Source organism: Pyxicephalus adspersus, chromosome 7 (genome assembly GCF_032062135.1).
Source record: "Pyxicephalus adspersus chromosome 7, UCB_Pads_2.0, whole genome shotgun sequence".
NCBI classification, from domain to species: Eukaryota; Metazoa; Chordata; class Amphibia; order Anura; family Pyxicephalidae; genus Pyxicephalus; species Pyxicephalus adspersus.
Genome location: NC_092864.1, coordinates 60275040 through 60293711, shown reverse-complemented (window position 1 = coordinate 60293711; position 18672 = coordinate 60275040). Strand labels below are relative to the sequence as shown.

Here is an 18672-nt window from a genome sequence, read left to right as displayed (position 1 = left end):
TAAAAACTACCAAAAAAAAAAAAATTGCTATTTGGCTAGGTATTATAGGTATTATAAACTAAATTATAACACAGAAAGACATATCTTTAGTATACTGATTTAGACAATACATCACACCCTTAGAGAACATAAACAGGCACATATAGACAAGCTGGACTATATATCTCTGTTCCAACAAAATCACAAAACAGCAAAGAGGAAATTTGAAAATATTCCCCATTCATACAGCAGAATCACCAAGTATTTTAATAAAAGCTACATACTACAGAATATTGAAAATTACATTTTAAAAGCCCTAATTAGAATAGGAATATATGATGATTGAATTTACATGTGTTTTATTTATTGGCAAGTAGAAAAGGTGGGATAAGGCAAAGGAAGGAAGAAGTAAGCTGTAGTTAGAAAATTAAACTGACTAAATCTACTAAAGATATTAGGCTGTAAAATGCATTAATAAAAAATATTGGAGATGTCCAAAGGTGAAGATAGTATTTAACTGGAAATAGATTTGTGTTCAATTATCACAATCTCTATTTGTGGGCAACCTTTAATATATTAATAAAATAATATATAAATATTATATAAATAATAATATTTCAGTTATTTTGCTTTAAAAATTAAAACTTAACTGTATTTTACTTACAGATTTGTAAATTCCAAATCTAATATTACCTATATTATATGCATTTTACTGCAGTCATTCAGCCTTCCTTATCATCAACTGCTGAGATAAAAGGTACATAGATTGTTTGTCCTTTCAATCAGTCAGATCTGAGAGCTAGACTCCTAGTAAAAGCATAAAATAGTTAAGCTACGTATACACATCAACCTTATGTGGCTGAAAACAATTCTTTTTGATTGTTTTTAGTTCTAAAATGAACAAATATTGTTGAGTTCTATGAAGAGGAGAAGAGGAATGTGCAGACACCCTTTTGTCTCTTCCCCCTTCTCGTCTTCATAGAATTGTGTGTACACTGCTCATTCTTTCTAGAATCACTAGAAATTACAGTGGTCTTCCTTGGTCATACAAATAGTGATCTGCCAAAAGAAGTAAACACATTGGGCCTGATTTTTTAAAGCTCTCCGGGAGAACATACACTTTCATCACTGAGGCTGGATGATCCAACAAACCTGAAATGGATCTGGTCCAAGATTCAAAATATTTGGTAACAAATAGAAAATTAATTTTAGTAAATCCTTTCCAGGTTTTCTTGATCATCCAGCTTCACTTACGTGAATGACGTGAATCACCGACTCCAAAGACGTGAGTTTTCAATGTGATCACTAGGAGAGATAGAAATCTAACTTTGGAGATGCCAAATTTATTTCAAGGTGCTATATATGAGGAGTGACAAAGGCTTCTGTTAACACGCCTAGTGTGCTAAATTATCAGTTTTTAAAATTTCAATTTCCACACCTTACTTTTTAAATGTGCCTTATAGGACTGAAATGCAGAAGTATGGGGCAATTTATGAATCGTTTTAGTCAATGTGAAATTGGCTATTTAAAGGCAAAATCAACTTTGAGTCCATTTTAATAAATCTCATTTATAACAGGTCTGCTTTCTGTTCTATTTAAATACTATCAGCATTTAGGTAATTTAATTATGTTGACCTTTTTATTTTGTTGACAAGGCAAATCTGTTATTAAAGTTGAGCTTTGAATCGTACATCTGAAGCAGGCTAAGTTTATTATTTCCACAACAGTTAATAATAGTGTTGGTGTTGGAATTCAGCTTGTCCTTATATTCGACCTGAACATGGCTGTTCGAATTCGGATAGACCTGACCCGAAAAACACAGTATTCGACGGTAAAAATTCGGTAAAAAAAATGTAAAAAACTCTTTGCTACTACTATGTGTTCTTGGATAGAGTTTCTCTATCTAAAAACACAGGCACTACAGGTCATGAATGGGGACAAGTACCATTCATTCATACCCCATTCATTACCTGTTGTGCCCGGACATTGTAGTGGAACTACAGAGGTCTGTCCCCATTCATCACCTAGTGCTCTGTGTTATTGGATGAGAAACTCTATCCAAGAACACATAGTAGTAGCACAGCGCAGCAACAGCTATTGGTGTTAGAATTCGGCATTTGATCACCCAGAGAATTTGTCACCATTCAATCGAATAGATGTCCAATTGAATAGTGAGATATTCGACCAACACTAGTTAATAGTGTAATAAAACATATCTTTATTTTACATTTCCTGCTCTAAAGTATTAAAAAGTTAAACTAAAGTTTTCTCTGCTACTGACTTGTATAGTTTAAATCCAAAAAATGCAGATTTCACTAACCAGACGTTTTATGGTGTGTAATAGCAACTTCTGGAGTGTCTAATGGCTTTTGACTTTTATTTCTTTACTGGACCTAGAAATGTGCATAAAAAATTAAATAAATGGAGGAAAAACTGGGAAAATGTTCTTTCTTCCTCTTTTTTTCTGCCTACATCACCTTATCTTTCCCAAGTTCTTTATATATTGTTGCAGACTTTTAATTGTATATTTGTATAAGTTATTTTCTTTGTTTAAATAAAAAATTGCCAATGGAATCCATTGCTGAACTATTTATGAATGCAATTCATGGGTTGGGCATAGAATAGATACTGTTATCTGAATAACTATGACATGCTAGATTACCTTAACAGAAAACATTTAGATGAAGGAGATCAGAAGAAGCACAGAAAACCAGTGTAAAAAGAATGAAGATTCTATATAACTTTGCTGTCTTACTCACCTTAGCACTCAATGTGATTGCTGTAAAAGTCGAGTATAATGGGTAAGTTTAACCACAAAACAGTTATGATAAGAGCTTGCTCATGGTATGGTGTATTTTGTCTCTTATTACTATTCGGGAAATGTTTTGAATGTGTGAATACCATGCATGTATTTTTTATTTTAAATGCAACTTTAAATAGTTACTGTCACAATGTATTTTTGATTGAATACCTTACCCACTATTTCTTTTTTATAATGTGTTAGATAATGTTTGTACTATACCCCAGCTCTGTTATTTACTAATACCATAAGATTGTGTTTATAGTAAATCATATGGGGGCAGGGTAGGTAACTAAGGTCAGAAAGTGTGAATATATACCTACATGTCATTGTATCTCCAAAAGGTTGAATATAGTGGGCCCAAAGTCCAAACAATGCACAGTGCTATTGCATCTCATAGAGCCTGATTTATTAAAGCTCTCCAAGGCTGGAGAGGATACACTTTCATCAGTGAAGCTGGGTAATCCAGAAAACCTGGAATGGATTTCTTACAATCATTTGCTGTTTTCTAGCAAATGTTTTAATCCTGGACCACTGTTATTCCAGGTTTGCTAGATCACTCAGCTTTACTGATGAAAGTGTATCCTTTCCAGCCTTGGAGAGCTTTAATAACTCAGGCCCATAATATCCACCTCATAATAAAACTGACGGACAAACTGCTGTAATCATAGTTAGATATGCATAAATTTAGGTCCTCTTTATAGCAGAACTATAGCTAAAAATTAAAAGAAAAATTGTTATCAGAAAGGAATTTTATTGCAGAAGAGACAGATGATCCTTCTGGAATAAAAAAAATACTTTACTGTTTGCAATTTCATAAATACACTTACCTGTCCCTGTTCGGTTGTGGGTGATGTCATTTTCTTCTCCTCTTCTCCTGATCATCAGCCATCTGGATTGGGTGGGCCAGGTTGACACATTCGCAACACATACTGGTCATTAGGATGTTGGTATTCACTTTCTACCTTTCACCTTACTTTTTTAAAGTAAAAAATAACAGAGACTGTCCAGGGAACATTCATTCCATCAGGGATACCGGAAGGAATTTTTTTTCACCTGTTGAAGCAAATTGTACTAGGGTTTTTTTTGCCTTCCTCTGGACCAACTATGTCTATAGGGTTTTATATCTGGGATATGTTTATTTCCCATGTGGTTGAACTTGATAGACTTATGTCTAACCTAATATGTAACAATGTAACCAACATTGTATATCTATAGATTTTTACCATGCACATATTTACTGCATTGTATAATACAACAATTTTAACATTTACAGCAGCTTTGCACAAATGTATATAGTAAAAACATAAATATACACACATAAAGCTATAATGTAAAAAAGGTTAATAATAAACTACATTAGGGTTATGTCTTTTTTTGTGGCCCGAAATGTATGTGATAGTCTGAAGGTAAACAAAAAAGTACATGAGAGTGCGAAGGGGGTTGGTTTATTTTCACATGGTGATGTCAGTAACAAACTTCCTGTCTAAGTATGACAACACTCATCCTTCTGAATCAAAAATACGAAATACCACCCCTCCCTTATAGGGAGAAAAAGTTTCACCACACCCATATGGAAAACTGCTTCATTGCAAGATGTTGGCAAATATCCTTCTATGAACTGCTTTCCATTTGTTCTTTTGTTCATATATAAACCCATATCTGAAGGCCATGTTTAAATGAAGATCAAATGTGTGCTTTTTCAAATATGAAATATGAAAATTATAAAAATGTTCTTAAGGTACCTAACTTTTTCATCTGACTGTGCTCGGGAATGGTTTTCATACTTTAACAAAGAGTTATGTTTGCATGGTAATATCATTTCAGAATGCACACATATGTGCACAACATGAGTATAGTTGGGGCTAATGAAACTAAACAAATACTTTACAATGTCAGAAGACTTATCTTTGATTTGTTCTTTTATCAGGCATCAAGTTTTAAGCATTGTTCCAGAAATTGATAGCCATGCTGAGCACCTCAAAAATGTCTGCAGTAAATTACAGGTAAGATATCAAGAAAAATGTAACAGCATGTTCAAAATAGTATGAAACTCTATGCGTAGAAGCCCTAATTAAATAAATGTACGTGGGTTCCCTCTTCTGTTGGGACAATAACTCACACACAAGCTCATTCTATAAATACAGTCTGAAAGCTTATTACAATTCACAAAGCGGAAGGTGCAGGACAAAACTCTCTCAAGGAAGTACCGGTAGGTATTCCCAGGCCCCGTACTCTATGAGCCCTTATTGATCATCTTTCTCGAGACAACGCTAAGCTCCTTTCTATCCCTAAAAGTGAACCTTCTTCATGCTCATGGCTGACTGTTAGTCTCCCCACTTTACTGGGGTTATCTCCATTCTTGACAGTCCCAGGCTTTTCTCCCTAAGTGGATCATTAACCCTAAGGTCTTAGGCAAACCCTGATCTCATGACCCTGAACTGGTAGGCCACACAGATTCACTTCTCACAGATTCTGACTCCCCACACTCAGGAAATTTCCAGATCTTATCCTCGAGTAAAAACTCACCTTTATGGAGCCAATCTCATTGACTGGACAAAGGGATAAGTATTCCTCACCTGGTATTGGTTACGCCTTCAACTATATACACGGAGGTTCTCCCTGTAACAGGAGAAGACAGCCAATCAGCAAGCTAGGAATATTTGCAGTTAATGATTAAATTAGACATAAACTCCTCCCAACAGACTTCTATGCAATAAACAAAGAACTCCCAGCTAAACAAGGGATACTTTTATAGAACGGATCCTTTCATTTGGAATACACCAGGAAACATTTGTGCTGTGGGAAGTATGTAGGTTTACCTTTGCTGGTCTTCTAAAATATTCAAAATGTTTAATCATTTCTTGTTGTGATACTTCATGAGTAACTTTCCAGAAATGGACCTAAAACGTTCAACATTAATTTTTTTGTTTTCAAGTTATCCCTAAATTTGTAAGACGGGGAAATGCCTTTAAAAATATTAAATAAAATAAATTAAAAATTGAATTTAGTTTTTAAGAAATATTTATGCAGAACAGACAACTGTAGAAAAGGGAATTTTTAATCTTTTATTATAGGTGACTCCCCGGAAATAAGTTACCGGTTTTTTTTAAAAATTTTTTTCATTTGTTTTTTTTTTTGTATCCTTATCCCAAATTTGAATTCTTTTTTTATACGATATGTTTGTTTTTATATAGGACTGTTCATGGGGCCCATGGGACCCATGTGGAATGGGGAATGGCCGATTTTTTCAGCCATTCAACACTAGACTTAAATGGGAAGTTTTGGCCCCATTCACCTCTAGTGCTTAATGGCTGAGAAAATGAAACCTCCATGAAGCTTGAGCCATCATCAGGGTTTCCCTATCTTCAGCCAATCACAGAGCGGAGCAATCAACGGAGCTCTGCTCTCCTGACAGTTCTGCTGTTTTGGTTGCTCCCCCAGCCCTGTGGAGCAGTGGCATGTGTTCCGCTAGGGCTGCAGGAGCAATCAAGAATGCAAAGCTGTCTGGAGAGCAGAGCTCCACTGATTGCTCCGATCCGTGATTGGCTGAGGAAAGGGAAACCCTGATGACGGCTCAAGCTGGGTGTCGGTTATCTGCATTTTCTGGTTATCTGAGTCCCGGATAACCGGGGTTCCACAGTATATTGTATTATATTATATGCCCAGTACAGTGTTAAGATCCAGAGTTGCACATCTTCTCTAGCAGTCTTTCTCATTGCTTTTCACACAATGCCACTGTTTGTATGGTAATCAGGTCAATCCTGACATAAATATAGTCAGATGTATCATCATTCAAATATTTTAATTATTCTTAGTAGACATATGTTTTAAGTTCAATGACATAAAATTTTGTATAGCATCACCTTTTATCCGGAATAACCTATGTCTTTAGTTTCACAAAATGTAATACCTGTTTCAGGAATAAAAATGTGTTTGTTTAAATTTATGTTGTCACCAAATTATTATTCTTTTCAATTATGTTAGTGGATATAAACCTATAGACAGCATATCTAAAGCTACAGGTTGCTTGAGCATGTGGTTACCTGCTACATTTATAGAGAATATTATGTTCTCATTCATTAGTTACAGAACAAATACTAGTCACTGAAATCACAATGTAATCATGATTTGTTAGGAAATCATCCAATGAACCCAGGCACTTTGATATGACTGGATACTTGTGCTTTGCTTTGGTAATTAAACGATCCCAGTTTGGGAACACAATGGTCCAGTGGCATGGTTTTCAATTGGATACCGACTATAAGGATGTAAAAAAATCTTGCAATATTACATGCAGTGAAGTTGGAGCTATTAGGCAATAGAGTTAACTCTTTCTCTTATTTACCACTTTTGGACATCATCATATACTTGTGTGATCAAAGAATGGCAGGTACCTTCCTCCCAGTAGTTCTATGAAAAGCATCTTCCTGTCTGTGACTATATGTCTACAAATAAATATTCAATGCTTCATGAAACTGCACAAAGTTTAATTTGTAAACAGGTAATGGAAACCAATATATTCTATACATATATCATTATAAACATGATTTTTGGTAGTATTAATTAACTGTATTTTTTTAATTTTAGCTGGACCTTTGGAAACCGAGCCTAGTAGAGGAAATAATTCCTAGAATGGAAGTGCATGTACGTGTGCCTGCTTCCCTTTTAGATGAAGTAAAAGGAAGTCTGCTTCAAAAAGATATTGCATTTGCGTATGTATTAGACAAATTTATTTACCAAATTTATGTATGAACAATATATTTATCTGCAATCTAGTAAATATATTATGTATACCAAACAAGATTCTGTTATTTTTTGTTTTATTTCAGTTTAAAAAAAAAATTTAATTTTAATTTTTTTTTAAATATTTATTCTTCATCTTTCATAGAGTCATGATCAATGATGTGCAAGCACTCATAGATAAAAGCAATATAAATGAACGCAGTGTGCAGACATCGCTGTCCTCATTTGATTATACAAAGTACCATCCAATGAATGAGGTGAGAATATTTACATTTCTAAATACAATATTTATTTGCTGGATTTGCTAAGATTTGTAGATGTAATAGGACAATAAAAATCCCTCCTGTACGTTGGATGAATGTGAATAGTAAAAAACAAGATTTGCTGGAGTAATTGTGCAGTAGAATGTATGGACTGGACAAGACACTGTATCTGGGACAGAGAGCAACCAAGACTGACAGAAAGGGGCTGATAAGGAGATGCCAAGGATAAGATGGGCCAAGGAAGAGAACAAAGCTGGATGCAAAAGAAGCATTGCACATTAATATTGTACAGTACAATATTTGTCCTGAAGAGTAATCATAATTTGGTCAATTTCCTTTATCCAACCAAGTTGCTTTTTATTTGAAATGCAATGTATCATATAATTTGTAAAATGTCTATAATTTAAAATTACATAAATGGCTGGTTGAGGACCTAATGTAACCATGGATGATTTCAGCACCATGCAAGGCTTTCATAAGTGACAATAATAAGTTCTTACCAGGCAAATGCTTGTTTTTTCATAATTTATTAGCCACCTTTTATTGTTTTAAAGAAGTCAAGAATGCCTTTGACTTCAGCCAAAGTTTTAAAGGAATTATATGCTTAGTCACTGACGTCTAAATTAGTATTTTGTTCAATATTCTATAGAATATTGGCCTTTTCTCCATTAGTTTAATAAGCACAATGGAGCCAGTATTGTCTGAATGACACTTGCGGACATTTTGCCATTGTCATTTTACACACAAACTGTCTTTGCAAGCACAAATGTACACATTTACTAATCAGTACTGTAAAGGTCAAGTTAGCATATGGGAGCCCATTAAAGCTCCAGCCATATGTTCAGTTTTGAACTCATAAATCATTCTACTATCCTGTATTGAAAACAGTTGCTATAACTTACTACACACATTTATATAATGTAAAATGTATATTAGTCAGATGGAACCTCCTCGGTTCCTGGCTAATGGACATCCAGAATTGTCTAGCCGTCTTACTTTCTTTTGCCAGTCCTTTACATTTGTTGGAATTCAGTCTACTCAATCATCCAATCTTGGCATCAGATGTGGATATTATTTAGGGCAGTCTGCATGGGGCAGCGTAATGTTTTAGGAAGCTACAGTCAGCACCCAGTTGGCTCTCCTACCAGCCATGATCTTCCTATGTTGCAAAAAAACAAAAAAAAAAACAAACAAAGTTATGATGCCAATGGGTCCAACCTAAAATAAGTAATAAACACACAAAAAAAATCATGAGCATGTTGGCAGGTGGAGAAAGGAAGTATTCGCAAATTCACCCTCAGCTTTTTGTGAAGTCTCAGATGATGAGAATATTGAAGTGTAAAATGGTTAGAAGCAAAATGCATACAAAAACATTGAACATTTGGTTTAATGAATGAAATGAGATATGTATTATAGTTTTCAGTTTTGATGTATATCATATAGCTGGCAATAAAACATATGAAATGACACTTTACCCGATAGAAAACATGTACTAGTGTTGTACTATTTATAAATACTGGAACCCCACAATAAAAATTAGAAGGTATACTCCAGCAAGAACTGTTCAGCTAATAGAATTTTACTCTACTGATATGTTATTTATCATCAATGTGTAAGCAATTATATTTTTTGGCTTTTTCAGATTTACACGTGGATTGACCAAATCAAAGACGCACACCCAGATCTTGTTACATTAAATTATTTGGGATCTACCTATGAGACTAGACCTATTTATTACTTTAAAGTAGGTTTTATTTATATTTATTTTAAAGGAAAGCCAACTGTCCAAGTTCCAGGACACAACCTATGTCCACGTAATATATAGTGATGTGTCTGCCCTGTAACTAGCACTAGCTTTAATAACCCAGCACTAAAGCCTTAGCTTTACCGCCTATACAGGTATGATTTAATGCCACTGGCCTGTTCTCACTTTTAACTAGAAAAACTATAGTTTAAATCTATCTAGTATTATGATTTTGTATTTCTCATTTTACTTGTTTTTAGGATTACAGGTAGTCCCCGTGCTACATACGAGATAGGGACTGTAGGGTTGTTCTTAAGTTGAATTTGTATCTAAGTCCGAAGAGGTACATTATTTTAATAAATGCAATTAGGACAACTGTTTGTCTCAACATATTATTAGGCAGCGTGGTGTCAGTTACTGTATAAAATCCCTACTGTCAGTTAATCACAAACAAAAAAAACAAAGCAAAAAAGAAATAACTTAATGGAGCCTGGACATTCATTAACTTCTGGAGCAAGCTTTGCTTTGATATGCAAAAAGAAATAACTGCAGAGTTTGTCTTGGTCATTAAAAAGTTACAAGATATTGCTCAGTTGTGTTTAGCAAAAGATTTCTTCTGCAAGTCATGCAACCCCCTCCCCCCCCCCTCACCCCCTTTGTCCTATCAAGCCTCCGTTGTGCACATGAGCAAGCAGGGAAGCTCCGTTTGTATCTAGGAGTCGTCTGTATGTCGGATGTCCTTAACTCAGGGACTACCTGTAGTGCTTTTGTTTTAGACTAGTGCTAGGACTTGTGACATGTTAAGCCACATATGGTTTATTTATAATGTATTAATCTTACATTTACCAAACCTAAAAGATTCTCCACGACAAAATGTTTAGCAGAATACATGTTCATGTATTATGGTGCCAGTTTGACTACAATGCACTGCAGCCCAAGGTGATGCACTGCTAAAAAATAAATTCAGGTACTTTCAGGTGTCATCTTGGTGTATTGGAAGCCCATTCAAATGAAAGGACTCTATAACACAGAAGATTAGTGTCCAATAGAATGTTTCAGAGCAGGCTGGTGTCAAGGGGCCCCCAAGGGAGGATCAGATGTTTACTACAAGACTGAGGTTTTTTGGGAAGCTCATACTACTTTTTCTAATACATTTTGTGCATGATGCATATTACATTTTGTAAAATTAAATACATACAGTTTTCCAATAAACCAGGTTCCTTACTTTAGTACATTACTATATAATTATTCATCATAAGTTACTATTTGACATGAAAGGAAGTTTTTCTTATATATATTTAAATAATTAATAATTTTGCAGATTGGATTTCCATCCGATAAGAAAAAGAAAATTTTTTGGATGGACTGTGGAATACATGCCCGGGAATGGATCTCAGTAGCATTTTGTCAATGGTTTATTAGAGAAGTAAGTAACTTTTTGTATAACACACAGGTAAATGACAGAAAAACTTCTGCAGCAAAGTTACGTAAACAGGACCGCATAAATTAAAGTTTTAATACGAGTAAAGTTAAAAACACAATGATTTTATAAAATATAAAGAAGTCCATAGCAGCTAGGCAACTGATCCCTCAATCCCTCTGGATCTTTCCTGGATTGGATTCCGCGTTTTCCGGGTATTCGCGTTCATCCCGGCATGGAGGCAGCATTGCGCCAAAAAAGACAGAAGGGTAGAGGCTCCCCTTTTTTTTTTAAACAAAAACAGGGTTTTAACCCCCCAAAAAGAAGGTAATTTTTTTACCTTACATAAAAGAGTTTTCTGCCTTTTTATATAAAGTAAAACTTTTAGTTTAGGTCTGCTTTAAATAAAATTACCAAGAAGTGGCTTGCTGCATTTTTACTGTAAGTGTTTGCTTGCAAAGCTATAACTCTTCAGGCATGGTACAGAATTGTATGAGTCTATGGAACTGATAGAATTCATTTTTAGATCGCTGCATACACTTGCAAAAACATTCAGTTACTTTTTCATCTCAAATATTTTATTTGTACATTAGTGCAATAACATCCAAGTCTGTACAATTCGGTTGCTTGCCCGAAGAAGGCTATTTTATTTTTCTGAAGAAAACCTTATCTACAGCTGATCGTTAAAACAATTAGCTTCAGAAACTTTTATGTTTTCTAACAAATGCTTGATGTTTTTTTTCCCCAAGAAGAATATTCGTGATCATCCTAGGCAAAAATCTAGAGTGTGTACAGTGCCCCCGATATTGTTTGATGATCTGCCGTGGTGGATCAGTAAATGACTGACCTGGGATGACCATAATTCCTTATGGGGGAGCATACATTTAAGTGTGCCCCGCTTTCCCCTCTCCATGTGTACAGTGCTCACTTGCTATTGTCCCTAGAAATGTTCACAAAAGATCATTTTTATTGACACAGATGTATGAGATCAGCTTGCGGTTATAACTACAGAATTTCTGCTTAATAAACTTAATTTATATTTTTTATGCACTTGTCAGAAATTGTGACTATTCCAATAGAGTCAGTTTCCTAGTTCTTTTTTAAAATGTTTTGGTTAAAGATAGCACCAATCATGCATTTGCCCATACTATCTACCAATAAAAACAGATCTGACATTTTATTATTTATATCCTTTATGTATTCATTGTACATACATTTATTTTTATTCAGATTTTGTATTGATTTTAATTGTAAAATAATCTTCTTTTTTACATTGCAGCTAGTTGAACGTTATAATAGCAATAATGTCATAAATGAAGCCCTCGAAAATATAGACTTTTATATTGTTCCTGTCCTCAACATTGATGGTTATGTGTACTCCTGGACTACGGTAAAAATAAAATCCACACACCAAAATAATTTTCAATTATACTGAATATTGTTATACAATCTAAAAGCGTCTGTACTGTACATAATTTATATTTTATTCTCATTCACTGTTGTACCCTGTTTTTAATGCATAGGATCGTTTTTGGAGAAAATCACGCTCCCCTCATAACAATAAAACGTGCTATGGAGTAGACCTCAATCGAAACTTTGATTCAAATTGGTGCAGTAAGTTACACTAAGAACACAGTTTGCCACATGTCTAACTTTCCACTATGAGTTGAACTCTGATTTTACCCTCTTCCTCCCAAAACCCTCTGGTTTTCCCCTATTAAAAAATAATCTAAATACATTAATTTGTTAACTTGAAAAAGTTAACCTAAAAACCTCTTTTACCTACATTAATTGGTGGCCACATGACATACCAGGTCACATATCTTGTATCTTCATTACTGGAATTCACATAATTGATGTAGACACTTCCTATTTGCTCTCAAAAATAGAGCTCCTCTCGAAAAATCACTTGGTTGATGACTCAATAAAATGTCAACTGGTAAGCACAGGAAAGGCCTAGATCACCTTAATTGGCATCAGTCAACCTGGACAAAGTAACTGATTTCGTTAAAAAAAATAGTTTCCTTTATGGGGCACAGACTCCCAACCTTTCCACACTGAAGGACTACCTACCTTAGAAACACGTTGCCAAAACCCAGATACTTTCCCAGATGTTTTACTTAATATAATGATTTATATTATAAATAATTATTATTTATATTATAGCAATTGGTGCATCCTCTGACTGTAACAGCATTACATTCTGTGGGACTGGCCCAGCCTCAGAACCAGAAGTCCGTGCCGTACAACAGCTAGTTAGCAGCGTCAAATCTGACATCTTGTGTTTCCTCACAATGCACTCTTATGGACAACTCATTCTTTTGCCATATGGATATACAAAAGATCCATCTGTTAACCATGAAGAAATGGTAAGATCCTAGAACTTTTTACTTTAAAAAACAATTCTACATTTAAAAAAAAAAAAAACCCAACATGATTGCTTCTGAAACACATGGTTAAAGAAAACTGTTGTGAAAATGGTATACAGTAATTTACAGTTACATGTCTTTTATACCTAGGAAGTTCATTTTTAATAGTTTTTTATTTTTTTTATGGTAGTACAAAAATTATTCAGAAATTGAACAATGTAATTTCACATGTTGTCTACCTCATTTATTTTTTTTATTGTTTTTTTTTTCATTCTCATTAAAAGCTTTCCTCTCTTTACATCCAAGTCTGGCACACTTCTTGTCTGCTCAGTCTGTGATATAAAAAAAAATAAAGCGAGTTTAACCTTTTTAAGTACCTATTTTAAAACAGCTTTGAGAAGTTTTAAGAAGTAATATTGGTTCAGCAAATATACAGGTTTAGAGAAAAAATGTCTGCACAGACAGAGTTTGTGAAATAAGAGCACACAATGCTGTCTAGTGGCCCGAGTATAGACCAGGATCATGATCAGGTCAGAAAATCTTGGTTTATACTCAAGTATATACATATCCTAAAATGGAATTACAGTCTGGCATGATAAATAAAAGAAATGTTTCCCAACTCCCATATAGTTTTCCTACCTGTCTTTGTCCCTCTCTGTTCAGTGTTCACCGATTTTTGATCAGTGTAGGCTGCAGATAAACAGAAATCAGTTTAATATTTAAGGTATTTATTTTGAAATAGGATTCAGTTCCTAAAACAAAATATAGGCGTGGTAAATATATTACAGCATTTTAAATTTAATGTCACTTTAACAGTGATAATGTTTTACTCATTTTGGGGAGAAGTGTCATGTACAAGTACAAGTAACAAAAACTTCTCCCATGTTTGTTTTGTAGCTAACTGTTGGGCAGAAGGCTGCTGCCAGGCTGGCACAGATAAGTGGCACACAATATAGAGTTGGATCAGCATCTCACATATTATGTAAGTTTGATGTTATAATTGCTAGAGTAACTACTTATTTGTGCTTGCTAACATTTGCACATGAAGTGTAAAATTATCATTACAAACAACAAATTATAAACTGCAATATTGCATAAAGCAATAAAAATGTTATAGAAATTCCATTCTGTGGAATGTTGATGACACTCATTTAAACCCCAAAAGCACCCTGGTTAAGTTGCAAAGCATTTATAACGTGACAGAATAAATCTAATATTGGTGACTTTTTACTACAAGCTATATTTTGTCCTGGGTATATAAAAACATTCACCAACATGACACACAAACTAAATTGTACTGTAAACACATCCCACAAACTCCATGTAACTACAGTGTCATTTCAATTCATTTGTGGAACTGTTTACCAACAGTTACAGCTACCTGCAATTAATAGTGTTGGTCGAATATCTCACTATTTGATTCGACAGCTATTCGATTGAATAGTGAGATATTGTTTGTGTGATCAAATGACGAATTTGGGTTATTTTTTGAGACTATTAAGGGCTGCAAGAGCAACCAGATTGCTCTTGCAGCCCTTTACTAGTTGTATGTGTTCTTGAATAGAGTTTCTCTATCCAAGAACACAGGGCACTAGATGTGATGAATGGGGAAACTTGTTCCCATTCAACCTCTAGTGCCTGCAGTCACAGCAAAATTCCCACGGTCATGTGACCGTGGGAATTGAATTGCAGATGAACTCTGCAGTTCCACTACGATCCCTGGGAGCTACAGATTAATTAAATTGTAGTGCCCCGGGGATCGCACACTCTTCTCATTGATTGCAGACTCTGCTGCAATCATTGAGAAGATGCCTGGACGGCAAGTATCTCTTACTCTGTAACACGCACAGAAATATGATACATTTGTTACATTTTTCTTGCAGTGGATAAAAGAAAAATGTACCAAATGTATTATAATATTACTATGCTGGAAAGTGTGTTACAGAGTAAGAGATATCATGTCATTGTAGGATAACCTGTAAAAAAAAAAATTAGTTAAATAAACACAGACACTCAATAAATTTATTTAACATTCATTTTTATTTTTTAACTAATTTGTTTACATATTTTTATTCAAATTTTTACTGTTTAATCTCATTGTTTTCGGGTTGGGTCTACCCGAATTCGAACACCAACACTAGTAGTTATTGTCAGGAAATACGTACACTTTGTTGTCCTATACAACTATATAAGTGCTTTTCATTAAGCAAGAGCAGTGTAATACACTAAAGGCTTTTGGTTGCCAGTAATCAGGTTTTTTTTCTGTTTATTCTTTCAACAGATAGTAACTCCGGTTCATCAAGGGACTGGGCTACTGACCTTGGATTTCCTTTTTCATTCACTTTTGAGTTAAGAGATAATGGGACATACGGCTTTGCACTTCCTGAAGGCCAGATCAAACCAACATGTGAAGAAACCACAGCTGCAATTGTATCCATTATTGAATATCTAAATGAAAAACATTTCAACAATGCATCAGGAAACTTCTCTGGCACTCAGTGGATAAACCTGAGCTTCTCAGTCCTTATTGGCATATATTATTCTTTGTTTTAATATTTTAAACAGTATTTATGGTTGGATTCTACTGTTGTGAATTTTTAGCATGGCCTCAGTAAGCAATAACATAAAAATTACTTCTATATTTATTTTGTGTGCTACATTAGTGTGTGTAAACTTTTTGTATGGATCACAAGTTAAATGTATTATCATTGCAGTAACACAAATCTGCACAGCTGCTGGGATGCCAAAACAGTGTTTCCAAAACAAGCAATTACCGGTACAATTAAACAAATGTCCAGCCTTTACTTTTTGGCTTAAGAAATAATTATTTTAATACTGATAATAATAAACAATGTCACAAATATGCAATATAAATAATCAAATCTTGTTTTTTAAATGTAAAAATAGGTAAGATTTACAAACATTTGACCCAACAACAGAAAAGAAACCTGTTTTCAGACTACAAATAACAGAAAATACATTTAATTCCTGCAGTTGATCCCACTAGTTTCACATGAATAATATTCAATAGCTGAAAGTGGTTTGAACCCTTCAGCTGTTTTGTTTGAAATTTATAAAACCTTTGGCCACCTTTACCTGAATTCCAGTCTTTTCTGGAGTTATCTGGCATTCATTAAGCATTATCCTAGCTGTTTCCTGAGCAGTGGTAACCAAAGTTTACAACTTTCTAACTTCATGACTTCATAACAACCACAGAGGAACACAAAGTAGGATACAATAAAGCAGAACTAAAAAATAAAAAAGCACTCACCTTTAACCCTGCAGATTCATCAATCCATCAGGAGGTTTCTTCAGTCGGGTCCCCCGTCGTCCCGGTATCCATTTTCACGGCGATCAAGGCAGAATAGGAAGGCATACCCTTCCAGGATATATACATCACACATCCAGGCAGGCTCTGGCTGGTCCTTCTGCGCATGCCCATTTTTTTAATGCACACATGCGCAGTGGGAAAGACACTCTTTTTTTCCTCTTCTACGTCACCCAATTTCATGCCTGCACCTTATTTTTGTATACGGTGGTTTCACAAAATCAAAAAACAAATTTTTACTTTATATAAAAGTGTTGTCCTTGTAACAATTTAGCATATTTAGGTGAAGGTGAACAGGAGCCAAAACTATTGGAGAATTCAGTGTGTTTCTCTTCATCTTTGCTGGGCTTATTGATTTTGGCTGAATGTGACATGAACACTTTATTTTTACCAATTGTAGCAATACGGCTTTACATTTAAGAAACATTTGATTAAGCTGTTAGCTTCTAATTTATCATGGGAAAAGTCATAAATGGTTTGACTGCATAAATGCAGTCAATGCAGACATAGCAATTACTTGCTTAGTTGCGTGAAAAGAAATATTAATAATGTAATCTAAGTAAAGGTGATCCCCTAAGGCATTTTGTTTTACAGAACCTCTCATGGGCTCATGAACAGAGGCTTTCCCCAATGATCAGGTAACCAGTTATATACCTGTAACCACAGCTGTTGTGCTATAGTTCAAGGCCACCGCAAGTGAAAAAAAGTACTAACCTGCATACATCTCAACAATGGGGAAATAACTGGTGAGACTTTGGCAAGACAGGCTGGCACTAGTAAATTATAAAGTTTGTCTATTACTTCATCCTTATCTACCCTTTTGGTGATATTTTGAGAAAACCTGTTTATCCTAATATCATATATATAATACTCTAGTACAGTGCAGGAATGTACTTTCCTAACAAACATGCCCCAGGGTCATGCCAAAATGAACATACTGTTACTTAGACAATGCTGTTACTGTTACTCTAGACAATGCTACATTATTTTCATACTGTCTAAAACTTAAAAGACTAAAAAGACTAACACTTAAAATTTACCTCTTGCCATTATTTTTGCTTTACAACCTTTTTAAGTAAGGTGAAAATTACCTACTTTTTCCACTTTTCTTTATTCAGCTTGTGTACAGATAAATGGGTTTATTTTGGACCCCTTCACCATACTGAATGGTACTAGACATGGATGAATTCTTGCTCTCAATATTATCTACAATAGTCATGGCACATTTGGCTATTGCTTTACGAAAGAACCCAGATGTGAAAATTAAATTTATAATTATGGTCATATTCTCAAAACTGTACAACCACTAACATGACTGCATGTGACTACATGTACCACATCCCAGTAAAATATAGCTGTGTAGAACCACAAAAAGCAAAAAAAAAAAAAGGAAAAGAAAAAGAGAAGGGACTTTTAAGGCACAAATTTAAAAAATAGAAAAAAACTTAACTTTTATTATTGTTTAACATAATTTATTATTTTATAAAACATGTCACCTTGTTTCTAACAGAGGGACAATAATGGGAGGATTTCTGTATAGCGTAGACTGACTTTTCCAAGGTTAATGTGGTTAATTAACAATTCTTGTATGATAATTGTAAAGATTTCATAAAATGAGAAATGAAAACAAAGATACCCTTGTATTCCATGATGGTTTAGTTCTCTTAATATATTACATACATAATTGTGTGCCTAAGGAACTCCAAGCTTTTTCTTTCTTGATTTTGATAAATTGAGGGGACTAGCACTGAATCACATCATAGTAAGAGAAGGGAGTCTTCATTTGACCCACAAAAAAATGTAACTCAATACAAGACAAAACATCTTTATTAGTCTTTTATAACATATTATTTGTTGATCATTTCTGCATTTGCTGCTCTAAAGCTCCACTCCACTCCTTGTATAGAGCCAATCCTGCAAGGGGTTAGTTGTGAAAACTGTCCTAAGCTGCCCTTTTGTATGATTTGCTAAACACAATGGCCCTGATTTATTAAAGATCTCCAAGGCTGGAGCTTATACACTT

At 34.5% G+C, this 18672-nt stretch overlaps 1 protein-coding gene across 1 annotated transcript; it reads left to right on the top strand.

The window, feature by feature from the left end:
- The first annotated feature begins 2650 nt into the window (after positions 1 to 2650).
- Positions 2651 to 16113, top strand: LOC140334573 (carboxypeptidase O-like). Its single transcript, XM_072416826.1, has 11 exons — positions 2651 to 2780; positions 4710 to 4785; positions 7370 to 7494; positions 7671 to 7782; positions 9431 to 9532; positions 10854 to 10958; positions 12232 to 12342; positions 12476 to 12566; positions 13119 to 13321; positions 14219 to 14303; positions 15603 to 16113. The coding sequence occupies exons 1-11, from the start codon at positions 2704 to 2706 to the stop codon at positions 15872 to 15874; spliced, it is 1359 nt and encodes a 452-aa protein (XP_072272927.1). The 5' UTR covers positions 2651 to 2703; the 3' UTR covers positions 15875 to 16113.
- Positions 16114 to 18672: the final 2559 nt, after the last annotated feature.

Bases quoted from the DNA above. Each gene is read 5' to 3' on its own strand.
- LOC140334573 (XM_072416826.1), top strand. From the start codon at position 2,704: ATGAAGATTCTATATAACTTTGCTGTCTTACTCACCTTAGCACTCAAT. The intron at 12,343-12,475 runs GTAAAAATAAAA...TTTAATGCATAG, and splicing joins ATGTGTACTCCTGGACTACG to GATCGTTTTTGGAGAAAATC. The intron at 12,567-13,118 runs GTAAGTTACACT...TTTATATTATAG, and splicing joins CTTTGATTCAAATTGGTGCA to CAATTGGTGCATCCTCTGAC.